Here is a 14,371-nt window from a genome sequence, read left to right as displayed (position 1 = left end):
CTCCGCAACAAGAGAAGCCACCGCAATGAGAAGCCTGCACACCGCAACGAAGAGTAGCCCCCGCTCGCCACAACTAGAGAAAGCCTGCACACAGCAACGAAGACCCAACACAGCCAAAAATAAATACATTAAAAAAAATCTTATTGAGCCTAAATATACATCTTTGCAGAATAGGAACTTGCATATAACAGGCAGTAACTCAATATTTTTTGAGAGGATATACGTACAGGTCTAATTTTTACTTCCTTTCCCAGTCATTTTCCCCTACGAGAACAGGAATATATTTTAGCAGTCACTGCTAGGAAGTTGGAGGGAAACGAATGGGTTACATATTTCCACGGTCTTTTGTGTGTGTGTGTGTAATTCTTTTTTGTTTTAATTTTTATTGGGGTATAGTTGATTTACAGTGTTGTGTTAGTTTCACATGCACAGCAAAGTGTATCAGTTATACATATACATATACCCACTCTTTAGATTCTTTTCCCATATAGGCCATTACAGAGTATTGAGTAGAGTTCCCTGTGCTACACAGTACGTCCTTATTAGTTATCTATTTTATATATAGTGGTGTGTATATGTCAACCCCAATCTTCCAATTTATCTCTCCCCCCACCCGGGCTAATTCTTAAGGCTGACAATTATATTCTCCCCTAAATTTTCATCTGCCAATTTTATTTAATGACTATAACTGAAAAAAAATCATTGAGGCAGCATATATTTCAACTGATATGAGTCACTCAACATGAATTCATAAAATCCTAGGTGATATCTAGAATTAAGTGCTACTTACAATTTGGAAAAAGTGAAAGTAATATAACTAGATAATGTTTAAGTGATCAGTAAGCAGTAATATAACTAGATAATGTTTAAATGATCAGTAAGCAGCTCTGTCTAAACTACAGTATATTTATGCCAGTTATATTCCCAAAGCAATCACTCTTCATGGCCACTATTCTTCTTCCAGGTTTGCACAAGTTTAATAAACCCAATAGTTGGCAAACTTTTTCTGTAAAGGGCCGGACAGTAAATGTTTTGGGCTTGGTGGGCCATACAATCTTCGTTGCAACTACTCAACTCTGCCAGTGTAGTGGGAAAGTGGCCCAAGGACAATAAGTAAACAAATGGGTGTGGCTGTGTTCCAATAAAACTTTATTTACAAAACCAATCAGCAGGCTCAATTTGGCCCCCAGGCAGTAGTTTACCTTTCAAACAAAACTGAGGCAGTAACAGTTTAAATGCAGGGTCAGGCTAGCAGTATTTAAAGGGGGAAGGCACTGGCAGAAATCCACGAATTTAATGTCTAATTCTAATAAGGGCCAGAGAAGTAGAAGAAAAAAAATACTACCTTTAAATAAAGTCACTGACACCGGTATCGAAGTCAGCCAACTAGAGGGGCTAAAGAGTATAAAGAACCAAGAGGTTTAAAACTTTTGACATTGGTATTTTTATTAATACAAGATGAACACAAAACTATGCAGGAACTTCTTAAAAAATAGTGATACTTGTGGGCTTCCCTGGTGGCGCAGTGTTTGAGAGTCCGCCTGCCGATGCAGGGGACACAGGTTCGTGCCCCGGTCTGGGAAGGTCCCACGTGCCGCGGAGCGGCTGGGCCCGTGAGCCATGGCCGCTGGGCCTGCGCGTCCGGAGCCTGTGCTCCGCAACGGGAGAGGCCACAACAGTGAGAGGCCCGCGTACAGAAAAAAAAAAAAAAAAAGTGATACTTGTAGTAAAGAGTTGACATTTAAAGAACAAATTCTGCAAATGCTGCTGCAAGAGAGACTGAAAGTCTTTATATACAGGAAACATCAAGCAAAATTGGAAAATTGCTTGAAACAAGTGCAACAATATTTAGTGAGCTGTGATAGAGGCCAGGCAATGAGTATTAGAGGCCCACCTTAAGGAAAGTGGAAAAGTGAGCAGTGGACATATGCAACTGCAAAGAACTGGGGGGAAATGAATTCAACTAAGGCTCAGTGTAATTCTACTCTAAATTTTTTCTTGTTGATTACATGACCTCGGGCATGTGATATACCATTCCTGTGCTACTTCTTTTTGACAGACAAGAGTCCCTGGACTTGGTCTGCTTTGTGGGTTAACTCCTACTAGATAAATAGCAACTGCCCCTAAACTTTCTGTACAAAATTCACTTCCTGCATCAGGATCTTAAGCCATGGAATTCAACACTGTAACCACGCTCTAAGATGATAAAAGCAAAAATTTCACATCCTTTGCAGAACAAAGCAAAGTATGAAGGGATAACTGGGATCACTCTTTGCTTCCAGGACTTTGAGGATCGGGAAAAGGGGCCTGGTCACCCACCTCCCCCCGCCCCAGCACTTAATATATTAAACAGGATCCACACGTTCCTTCAAATATATATCCTCTGTCATCTACGTATTCGCAAATTGTTCTTCATTTCATAAAGCCTTTCAATAAAATGAACATTCTCAAGTGTTTTCTTCTACTAGCAGAGTGTGTCCATAACAGCTCATTTATTCACACAACAGGATTTAGAGTAGAATCCTGAATTTATAGAATATTCTTGTTCTCAGTACAACATGCAGAGCTGCCTCCACCCTTTATTTTTCTATCTGCCTGTTTAAAAAGGTAATGTATTATTTTCTGGTCACTTAGTTTGCTTTTCATTTTGTTACAGCATATTCTCCCTTAACTCAAATAACCAGAAAGCTGCATCTGTTTAGTTAATCAACTTAGATATTGATTAGTAGTGGACAAAGCACTAGCCTAGGAGTTTGGAGACACAGCTTCCTAGTACTGGCTCTACTACTGACTGACATTTTGGAGATTCATGGGCCTGTTTCCCCATACATTAAACAAGGAAGATAGATCTGGTCTCTTGAGTTCCCTTGTAACAGTGAATGCATTTTTCAGACATTTTTACAATACTGAGAAAACCTTATGATACTGGGATGTGAGATCCAAGATCTCACTTTAAAATTCTATTTTAAGAAATAATAAGCTTAAGTCATGCCAGATCTTTGGATATGTGCAGGAAATACAGTTAACCATCAGTGAGTTAAATCTTTTTTCATCAGCAGAGCTCTAAAGAGCCTTTTAGACATTTCCTCCCCCAAACTCCTCCTCGAAAATCCCCACACCATTTAAAAAGCACAAATATACTGCATATCAGTCTATGTGCTGTATGTATACCTGTGCTTTATACATACGAGAAAAAATTTTTCACCCACCAAGAACTAACTAGGGGCAATATTGGCCATTGAGAATGCAAAATTTAGGAGATCAATTTTCGGTGATACCTAAACTTTTTGTTCAAATAAAAGCTAGGTGTAAAAAAGGCCCAAGCTTATTTGCTTGACAACTAGTTCCATTCCAACTGTGCTGAAGGTGAAGGTCAGAAGTGACAAAGCAGCGGAGAGAATGACAAAAATCAGTCATTACAGAAGATGTGGAGGCGAGGGTGGGGAGTGCACAGTTTCTTCAAGAGTGGGTAAGAGATGGGGTGAAGCTAGAAAAAGTCGTGCTCCAAACCAAATGGTTGCTGCTTTCCGGTCGCGATGAACTGTCAGAAGAGGACGTTCAGGTTCCTGTGTGAGCTCGCCCTCCGGTCAGCCCGCCCCACCTCCCCCCACCCCCAGACTGAGGGTGGGATCTTCCGGACACCAGGAACACCGGAGATACCCGCAGAACCTCGATGAATAAAGGGGTGGGAATGCTATTGGAAGTCACTTTTTTGCAGCTCTTGCCACCCTCCACCGCCCCCGCTTGCCTCCTCCAGTATCTCAGTCCTGCTCACCCAAGCCCACTGATCAAAGGGACGCTGTTGGATCTTCTCAGAGTGTTGTCTTCTGTGGTGGTTGAACTCGGCAGCACCTCCAAGCCTAGTTCCATTTTCTCCTGTGCCATGTCCGTGCCGAAGCTTAGTTTGGAGCTCTCAAGGTTTTCTGGCTCCCGTTCATATAAGCACAAGTCAAAGTGAGGAGCTGATGTAGGGAGAGAGGAAAAAGGGGGGAAAGAGAAGAAAGGAGGAAGCTCTTAGACGAGTGCGTGCTCACTTTTGCAGCCCTACCATCCCCAACACCGGTGGGCACAAAGTGGGGCAGGACTGGCTCCGACCCGCCTAACTCCCAAGCTCGGGGCACCAACACTGAGATCCTCCACCTCCAAGCCTGTAATGAAAATGAGGAATTTATCTTAATCCGTGAATCCTTCTCCTTTATTTCTCTCAGCCAAGGCAACCCCGGGTAAGCCTCTCCGGCCAAAACAAAATCTACAACCTGCAGCCCTGGATAATCATTTGGGCACCGCCCCTCCGCGCATGCGTTCTGGGTCCGGCCCGCTGACGCCTGTTTACCACGCAAGCAATGAGCATTATCGCAGGCGCCTGTGTCATTCTTGCTGGGGGCGCACAGGCAGTGAGGGAGCCGCCTTTCCCCCCCAAACCCGGTTCTCCCTTCGCTCTCCCTAGTGCAGACTCACCTTGGTTGTTCTTCCGCTCCTGTGTTAACCCTGGCGTGGTTTCGTTAACCATTATTTAGGAAAGAAAGAATGGAATAAGGTGTATGGGAGCGCCATCCTTTCTGCCTTAAGTCTAATACCCTGTTTTCTCAGTTTTGGTTAGCCCAGTGTCCCCTTATGACTGAGGCCAACAAGCTTGTAATCTCCCAGGACGAATTTTTCCATCCTGTTAAGACACCCTACACCTTTGCAATTAAAAAAACACTGAAGCCTGGGGGTGTGGGCGGGGACACTTTTAAGTGCTTAGAGACCACCCACTCCCAAAGGGTCCTGGTAAGGCGCTAACACAATTGAACCAATCGCACAAACAAATCATTGTTTTCCGTGTGTGTGTGTTTTACCATAATCATACAGTATATTTTTACAATGAATAAAACCTAGCTGCTCGAAGCTATTCATCTAAGAAAAACATTGGGGTTAAAGCAGGGAGGCTTATTTTCTTAAAGCAAATATCTCAGAATTTAGTATACATCCCAGTGTTTCCATTTAACAATGCTATCATGGCTCGAAACATTCTAAGAACTGCTCTTTTAGAATTTTTCACCACCAGTTAATGAGCCACACTGAGTAGTGAAATCTTAACTCCATGCTAATAATTTTGAAAAACCACACATTTTAGGAACCATATAGAGAACTGGGAGAGAAGGCAAGTGAAACGAGTGAAATGGGAGTTATTAAAATAGTCATAAGGTGGTATAGCATTTTACAGTTTTAAAAAAATGTTTTCACATACTTATCTCAATTGGTTCAATCATTAACCTTGCTCAGCTGATCAGTGGTGAATTTAAAATAATGGGATTATCTTGAGACAGTTCATGACAAGTTCATGTATAACATGAAGTATCATAATCATTCTTCATTCATTCTGAGAATAGACTAAGAAAAGTGTAGTTATATTGGGCAGAATTAGGTTACCTAAACCCCAGACATGAGGACGATTTGGAGTCTCCATTCCTGATATAAGACAGGTTAACAATAGCTACCATTTGGGGGGCACTTATTATGTGCCAGGTACTGTCCTAAGCACTTGAAATATGTGATCGCATTTAATGCTTACAGTAACTCTGTGAGTTAGGCGCCATCACAATGCCCATTTTTCAAAGGAGGAAACCGAAGCCGGGAGGGGTTACTCAAATTACAACTACTAAGTGGCAAAGCCAAGATTCCTCTGCCCTTCTATTTAAGTGAAAAGACAGACCAGGCGCCTCTGGATATTTCTCTGGATACTATTTTTATACCCATAAGTACTCGACAAATACTTATTAGATTATTTTATGAATAAATACAGGTTTAAATAACCTGTCCTTCACAGCTATCCTGTAAAGTAAGTAAATCATTTCTATTTTATAGTTGATAAAATTCCAGAGAGATTAATGGCACATAACTAGGTAGCAGTAGAATCTGGGCTGGTACCAAGATTCCTGAAAGCCACTGCTGAAGTTCCCAGGGTAAGCTGGAAAGTTTATGAAAGATGGCAGCTAAAGCTTAGTAAAGTCAGGGTGACTGCAGAAGGCAATGGTTAAATACAGAACAGAGGGTCAAAACCAAACTGTTTGAATAAGAGATAAATATGGAGTACATCAGAGAACAGGTAGCTCTTACCTCCACTCTACTGCTTATTTTACTTTTCAAAGAGTTTATTACTATTCTTGGCAGGTAATAAGGTTTAATGGATATATTCTGAATGAATAGACCAATCAAATCTCATCATGTCTAAACATTACTGATATCTAAACACAGAGCTTGTGTTTCTAATCCAGCTGGCAGGAAAATATAGGCAATTTAAAGGAAACTATCTAAAAGTGGTTTAAAAACTCTATTATGGTCAGAACACATAAATATTGAGGATTAAAATGACGATTAGGCTTGGCAAGTCTTAATATGGTACAACTGAGTTGAAGAAGCAGGTAAAACTATTTTTGCAAAAGATGAATTTTTTTTATTTTAAATTTCCTGATTATTAAGTTTCCTGTATTTTCTAGGTATGTATGATTAACACAACACAGAGGCCATCTCTCTCCCAGGGTCATTCAAGTGGTGAGGATTAAATGAGTTAATATTTCTAAAGCTCTCAGAATACTGCCTAGCACACAGTAACTGCTACGCAGGTGTTCAATAAAATAAGTAATTCCAGGGCTTCTCTGGTGGCGCAGTGGTTGGGAGTCCGCCTGCCGATGCAGGGAACGCGGGTTCGTGCCCCGAACGAACGCGGGTTCGTGCCCGTCCGGGAGGATCCCTCATGCTGCCAGCGGCTGGGCCCGTGAGCCATGGCCGCTGGGGCCTGCGCGTCCAGAGCCTGTGCTCCGCAACGGGAGAGGCCGCAGAGGTCAGAGGGCCGCGTACCGCAAAAAAAAAAAAAAAAAGTAATTCCAGGTCTCACACAAGAATTCTGGTTCTGCTACTTGTTCGTCAGGACTTTACCTAATATCATTGAAGCGAAAGGTGCTTGTATAATGGAGACGAGTGTTTCTCACTAACTATATGAACTCTCACTAGATTCACTTTATTTTTACCCCATTGCTTTTGTTTATTCACTTCCCTTTGCATCCCTAGTGCATCCAAATGGATGATCTGAAAAAGAAATCTGCCCCTCCAGACAGAGACCAACAAAGTCGAGGGATTTAAGAAACGAGCGAGGATCACATAAGTCAGAGCATACGAATTGGGAGCGAAAAAACGTGGAAACCACGTGTTTCTTTTTCCCATGAATACTGGCCCAAAATCCTCCAGAAAGATGATGCTCCAGTATCTCCAAACGATTGGTCCTTTTCAAAATCGGGCGCCAGGGTCCCCGGGCCAATGCACTCAAAAAAGGCTCCGGGCTCCCTGGAAACGCTCCTCCCCTTTGGAGGAAGTTTGCCGGGCGGGGCTCCCACGCATGCTCCGTGCCCGCGGGCCCATTGGCGCGGCCGCTGGGCGCGTGCGCAGGACCCGATGGGACCCCGGACGCGGAAGACCTGGCACGGCGGAGGTTCCCGCTTCTGAGGCGTGAGAGGCGGCAGGTTGTAGAATTTGGTCTTGGCCCCGAGGGGTTCCCCCGGGCCATTAGAACCCAAGACAGGAGAAGGAGGCACCGCGGCGGCGGCTGGTCGAACCCCCCACCTGTCCTCCAGGCAGGGAGGGGGGGCGAGGAGAGGAGAAGCACTGATCGCAGGGCTGAGGAGCCTCCGGACCGGGTCCCGGAGCATGGGGGACTGGACCGGGTCCCCGAGCATGGGGAGCTGGAGTCTCCGAGGCTGCCCGGCCGGGCCCTGCCCGACTGTCAGCTCCTCGGTGCTAGTGCTGCCCGGGCAGCTGGGGTGTCTGTAGCCCGGCCCCGCTTGAGGTCGTTGGCCAAAAGATAGCAGCATGAGTGCCGCCGCTGCCTAGTTTCCCCCCCCGTCCTTCTCTGCTCCCTCCTTTCTCTCTCCTCTTCCCCATACTTCGTCCTTCTTCTTTCACTCCCCCCGCTCCTCTTTTCCCTCCACCCTACCCTCCTCCTTTCCCCCGTCTTCTTTTCCCCCTTCTGTCCTCCTCCTTTTACCCTCTTTGTCTTCCTGCTTTTCCATCTATCCTTTTTCCCTCCCTCTTGCTCTTTTACCTCCTCCTTCCATCCCTCTCCTTACTCGTTCCTCTTCCTTTATCCTGTCACCGTCCACCACGACCTCTCCGTCCTCCTCCCCTCCCTCATCCTCATCCTCCTTCCCTCCTCCTCCTCTCCTGCTTTTCTCCGCCCCCGCCCCCAAGCCTCCGCCCCTTAGCCCCCGCCCCCAACTGCCAGTCCCCAGCAGCTCAGTCCTGCAGTGAGAGTCTTGGGAGTCCATAGCTAAGCACCAGGAGCTGAGCACTGTCCGCCGTGCCTGCCTGCAAGTCTCCGACATGGCTCAGGAGAAAATGGAGCTGGACTTGGAGTCTGACACATCTGATGGGGTCACCCTGAGGAGAGCCAACAGCGCTCCCCTGATCCAAGGGCTCAGGTGAGCACGGTTGGGGAGGATGGAGTGCAGGGTTCAGGGGCTCCTCGACCCCCTGCAAGCAGTCTTCCTTCCCTCAAGTGAGAGTTGGAGCTCATTTGGGTCCTCCATGCTGAGGGGGTGGGGACTTGTTTGCTTGACAGTAACTTGGGTCCCAAGGTGGAGTGAAAGTTTGACCCCAAACTCTGGGAAGTGTGGGGAAAATGGGGCCCTCTCTACCTGGGGCTCTGTTGGCCCACTGTAAAAGAAACTACAAGAAGCTTCTGGCTCTTCTAACAAGTTGCTTGCCCTGCCTAATTTACACCACTGAATGTCAGACTGAAGACCCTGGAACTAGGATTGCAACTTGACACCTGCGTCTAAGAGTTGCTATTTCTAAGCTTAGTTTAGGAACCCTGGCATTAACACAGGTTTACTTCAATAAATCACAGTTTATCTAATAACTTGTAATTAAATGGCATATTCATGTCCTATTAAGTGATTGGGATTTGTCATAATGTTTTCAGATCCTAGAACTGCCTGAAACGCATTCTGGTCAATAAAAAAAGAAGGGTGGCATGTCAGTGAAAGCACAGGTTTTGGAAAATAATCGAAAGAATTGACACTTGAATTTTAGCGTAAGGTCTTGTGTTTTCATGTGAATTAAGTCACCAGAGGGTCTATTTTAAGGTAGACTCTTGTGATAGAGAAGGTTAGGTTGGCAGACGTCTTGAGCCTATTACATTTCACTTTTTGTAAGTGGGCAATTCATCTTAGAGCCAATTCGTGAGACCCTGTAGAAATGGAATGACTCCAAAAAAAAGGGGATGGGAGTAGAATTAGCCAAAAACACTAATCAGGCACAGTGAAGGCGAAGGAAGAGGTAATCCTTGTCTGTCAAACTGATTATAATATCTTTATTTTAGGGAAGAAGCAGATTCACCTTTTTTTTATATTTCAAAACTGAGGGAATGGTGGAGTGACTCTTTGCTTTTCTAATGCTGTCCTCAGCTCTACATTTATTTTTGACACTATAGGAATAAACTGGTCTTTTCTGGTTGTCTTTTTGAATCTCATAAGCCAGCAATTGCTGGGAACTGGGGTGAGCCTGTTGACCTGCATTTAGACTGTTGTAGAAATAACATGCTGGGTTTTTTTGAATCATGATTTAAGTAATTATTTGAAAGGTAGCATGATGCGACAGAAGAAGGAGTGAGGCGACCAGGCCTAGTCCCAGTTTTCTCCCTAACTGGCTGTGATCAGGAATGAGTCACTTAGCCTTGTTGAGTCTCTGTTTTCTCATTTAAAATTTCAGAGAGCTGGATTAGGTGATCTCCACGGTCCCTTGAAGCCCAATCCAGTTCAGCCCTGAAAATCCTTCTTGACCTCTTGTCCTGGGCATGGCACTCTGCTAGGGACTGCAGGGATGACCAAAACACCTCTACCAAGGGGTTTAAACCACATGCACACTTTCCTTTAATAAAAAAGTCGGTGTCTCAAGAAACATCTGATTTCCCATTGTGCTCCCACCCAATGCAAAGGAGGGAATGATCGCATTAGGTTTGTGGAATGAAGAGGGGCTTTGTGGAGGGTCTGGCATTTTCGATGGGTGTTGAAGGAGAGGAAGGGTTTGGACAGATGGTGGTGGAAGGGAAGGCATTTGAGGCAGAAGGGGCAACAGTAGCAAGATTACAGGTGTGCTGATGTAGTTGGACAGCAGGGTTCCAAAGTAGAACACATGTTTAGGGCAATAGTGGGAGATGTGCTGATAGGGCTCCCACTGGACATCAGGGCTCCCCAGCCCTTCTCAAGTCACAGCACATGTAGAAAGCAGTAACAATTGCGGGTAGGTCCTCTGGGGTAAACAGATGAGGCTGCCAGTGTCTGGTGGTAACCGGTCTGGGGGCGTGAGTTCTGCCCAGAAGGAGCTGGAGACAACCAGTCTGGAGCTCCGCCCCATACCTCTCCTAGCCGGCCCCCAAGCCGGAGGAGATCAGTATCAGCCAACCTGTAATCCACAGCACACCACTCCGGAAGCTCTGAAGAGGAGGAGGACGGTGAGAAAGTGCTACATTGTATGAAATGAGGAGCCCTTGTCGATTTCACTGTTAACCAGAGAGCTGGCGTTAATACAGTCGAAGGATATCTTATATGAGAAGACATTAATCATTTTATCTTTTATTTTTCAGTGACCTTTCCCAGGTTTTTCAACCTTACATGTTTAGAACTCGGAGGAATAGTACAACCATCATGAGCCGTCACAGCTTGGTAAGTATAGGAGTAAGTATCATCAGTAGTTGGGATCGGGGGAAGCACTTGCAAATGTAGTTCTTTCTTGAGATGATGTGCTCTGCACCATTGCTTACAAAAGAAACAAATGATATTACCTGTCTTGTTTACTGCTTATGCTATGGCTATTTTTAGCTTTTGGTGCAAAAAGGAAACCTGGTTAGAATTTTTTCTTGGCTGTGGGACTAGGTATTTTTAAACATTGTTCCTTGTTTTTTGTCACTACTTGCATATGGTAGTGAGGTAAGTCAGGATTAACTTCTAATTATAACTGAGAACAGTGGTCTTTATTTGTCCTAGGATGCAAAAATCATGTATATGGTAGCAGAGTGTTTATTTTTGTTGGACAGTGCTATCCATTCAAAGTAAAGTCTATTTGAAAATGCTTGGATTTGTATTCCAGTAGAGGTGCTGATGGTGACTGGTCTATATAGCCAGAGCCATCAGGGAACAATTTTTTAGTTGGTTGGTTGTGTTGGGAGAAATTATGTTGAGGTTTTTACATAGTAGCCCTTCACATGTGGAGCCCACTTATCCGGTAATTGCAGTGCCCTGGAAGATATGAGATGTAAGCAAATAGACCTCTAAATGGCTGAACCAGATTTCCATAGACTGTGCACAAAGGTTCATCAGTTTATTTATAGGAGGGGCTCTCTGACCTCTGAATCATCTAAAATTTATGCACAATTATAATAAGCTTCCAACCCAGTAGTGTGTGAGAAGCAGCAAATCAGAAGAGGTACATTTGGGTTAAAGGTTTATTAGCAGCAAGGGAGGAGAGGGGAAAACTGAAAAGCGGACAGAGGTTCTTACAAAATCAGCCCGTGGGTTGGTCTTAGGGCTGAGAGCCTGTTAATAGACCCTGAGGGTGTCACTGGCGTTGAACTGTAAAATAATTGATGTTCCTACAGATACCTGGGTCATTAACCTTTCCTTAAATTATAGTAATACCTACACTCATATGGTATTTTACATGTTACAAAGTACTTTCACACATTTAATTCTCATAGCAACCCCTGTGAAGTAGGCAGGGCAAAAGATGTTTTTCCCAGTTAAAAGAGGCAACAGCTAAGACTCAGCCGATCTAAGTAACTTGCTCCGAATCACACAGTTAGTAAGTGGCAGAGCTGGGATTAGAATAGAGATCTTCCAGTGCCATTCTGTTTGGTCAAATCTGTTTAAGAAATGGGGGTGGGGAATATAACACTTTTAAGAAAGATTTCCAGCTGAAGTGGCTACAGATACTTCAAGGGGGAAATGGTAGCTCTCTGGAGATTTCGTTTACTGCCCCTTCTTCCCTGAGCATACTAGAACATAGAACTACTCGTTTTTGCTGTATATGTGAAAAATGTTTCTATATGTTCTACAGCGTGTTCTGATCTCAACAGCATAGCAAAGAAGGGAAAATGATTTTGCCCCTCTGAACTTCACTTGGCTCTTTTCTAAGATGTGAAGATTCTTATCAACTCTGGCGGGGTGCATCTCTCATTAATAGCCTTTCTTCTGGCTCTACTAAAATGCATGCAGACTGAAATGGAAAGGGCTGGGGGGGAGGAGGGCGGGGCTGAAGAAAGAGATGTGCAGAACTAGGACCTTCATTATTAACTGATTAGATAGAAAGGCAGGGAGAAGAGGACTGCAGTGACTGAGATTTTGTTTCTTGGTGACCAGGGGGAAAAGTGTTGCCTTTATTCTGGGTAGAGAAATAAGAGGAATTGGTCGTTTGAAGGGAAAAAAGATAACATTCTTTCCAGGCATGTGGGTTCAAGATGCCAGTGGCCCCGTGCTGTTCTCCAAAGCAATATTTAGAAATCTTCTCAGAAACAACAATCATCCTGCCTCACCCCCTTTCACTTTCAGCAGATGACCCTTCTCACTTCTCAGAGAAGGCAGACACCTCTCTTCCAGAACCGGCAGCTTTCTTCTCCTGGAAGCGTCTTTCCCTTCACATGGGGTGCTTCCTGCTAATGGTTGGGAATTTGTCGGACTCCCCTGTGCCTTTGCTTAGTCTGTCGTCTCTGCTCTATCTTGTGTCCTCACAATCTCTTCCTTGCTGGCTCTTTCCCTCCCACCTTCTTCTCCCGGCTCACACATCTCATATCTGGAAGACAAGCTTCTCTTCTTTTTCATACGTCTGTCTTTCCCTTTTTCCCTTCCCCTCTCCGAGCTTTTTCAAAGTTTAATCCACACTCAACTGCCTCTGACTCCTTGCCAACAATTCAGCCAGTTTATAATCTCACTACATCTACCACAACTCCATTTAAAAACCGTGCTGCTAAAGTCCCCAGTGTCAGGGGCCTCTGTTCTGGTCCCATTTAAGCCCTTTGCTCTAATTTCACACCATTAACTGGCGCCTCCTTGAGGTTCTTGGCTTTTTGCTCAGCCCATCCATTGCTCTTGTTGCTGGTACTGGACACAGCTCTGCTGTTCTCTGTCCCTCTTGAGGGTCTACTCTCCAGTTCTGTCTCAAATCGACAAGTTGTGGGTGATATAGATGTACCATCTAAGCTTGTGGCTTTCTCCACAGTCAGCTTCTGGCAATCCGTACTTTGGCTTTCCTGATTATTTCGTTGCCTTTGGGGTTTCTTTTGTTCCCTGACAGACATGTTCATGCTCTCTGCCACAGTATCCTGATGGAGTCTTTCCTGCCTTATTTACTTGCCTAGTAGCTTAGCATTTTTCAAATGACCTTATCAAGAGTTCACCAGCAAACATATATTACTTTCATAATGGAAAAAAATACTTTTGGAAAGGAATTTACTGGTAAAGTTTTTCTTGTTTCAAAGCCTAGGAGAGGAAGAAGTAAAAGAAAAGGGTGGGAAATGAAGGGATATCTTTTGAGGTAAAATCTTATTTTAGTGGATAACTTTAAAAAAATTTCACCAGAATTAGCTTTTGCCTAAAAACCTTAGAGCAGTTTATCATCACCATTTTATACTGCTCACTACATGAGTATTTTTAAAAGTTTGAATAGGATAGGGTCTCTTGTAGCAGGATAATTGTCATATTTGGTTTTATAGTATTACAGATTCATTTTCATTTCATCATGGAATAAATAGCAGTTGTTTACATTATGGCTATAGACTCTCCCCCCCACCAACCAGCAACTGAGTAAGATGTTGATATAAATTGTACCTTACATTTCATGATCAGATTATGATGATTTTGAAGGAACATAATTTGGCCCCCAAGTCATTTCATCTTTGCGTTATTAAAAAATGATCTAAGGGAAAGCAACAGTTATCTTAAAAATGCACCTTGCCTCTACATTGATTTTTTTCTGAACTAGTAAGCTTTGTGGTGATAGCATTAGTGATCGAATTTTAGAATTGACTTAGATCACGCAAGTAAAATCTCCTTATTGCAGTTTTAAAGTGTTTTCGATAAACATTAATCATAGACAATATATTATATTGGGCTTATTTGCTTGTCTTCCTCCGTCAGTGCATTGGTAATAAAAATGAATAGAATCAGTGTTTTTGCTTTCCCTTCGTATAGAGTTCCTTATTTTAGATAAGTGGGGTAATGGCTATTTCTAAGACCTGGAGTCTTTTTTTACATAAACGTACACGGCTCTGCATTCATTTTGGGAAAAATGTTAAAGTCAGTGCCTGTCTAGCGACAGATGGTGCTTTGAGGTTGGACACCTGGTG

General features: G+C 43.9%; 1 protein-coding gene and 1 pseudogene across 17 annotated transcripts in view; one reads left to right on the top strand and one right to left on the bottom strand.

Moving 5' to 3' along the window:
• LOC101277174 (uncharacterized) overlaps nt 1-4,267 on the bottom strand; it is a 63,702-nt pseudogene extending 59,435 nt beyond the window's left edge.
• A 3,147-nt stretch (nt 4,268-7,414) lies between these two features.
• Nucleotides 7,415-14,371, top strand: part of PABIR2 (PABIR family member 2) — an 80,573-nt gene continuing 73,616 nt past the window's right edge. For 8 of the 17 annotated variants that reach the window (XM_049704981.1, XM_049704977.1, XM_049704984.1 and 5 more), the window contains exons 1-2: nt 7,416-8,453; nt 10,619-10,709. In XM_049704981.1, the coding sequence (XP_049560938.1) occupies nt 8,356-8,453; nt 10,619-10,709 (189 nt within the window). In that variant the 5' untranslated portion in view covers nt 7,416-8,355. Of the gene's footprint in view, nt 8,454-10,618; nt 10,710-14,371 lie in introns of all 17 variants that reach the window. The other 9 variants (XM_004285481.3, XM_033416115.2, XM_012538949.3 and 6 more) reach the window with 5 other exon arrangements.

The sequence above is a fragment of the Orcinus orca genome, chromosome X (assembly GCF_937001465.1).
Source record: "Orcinus orca chromosome X, mOrcOrc1.1, whole genome shotgun sequence".
Lineage (NCBI taxonomy): Eukaryota > Metazoa > Chordata > Mammalia > Artiodactyla > Delphinidae > Orcinus > Orcinus orca.
Note: the sequence above shows the minus strand (reverse complement) of the source record. Positions and strands in the feature narration are given on the sequence as shown.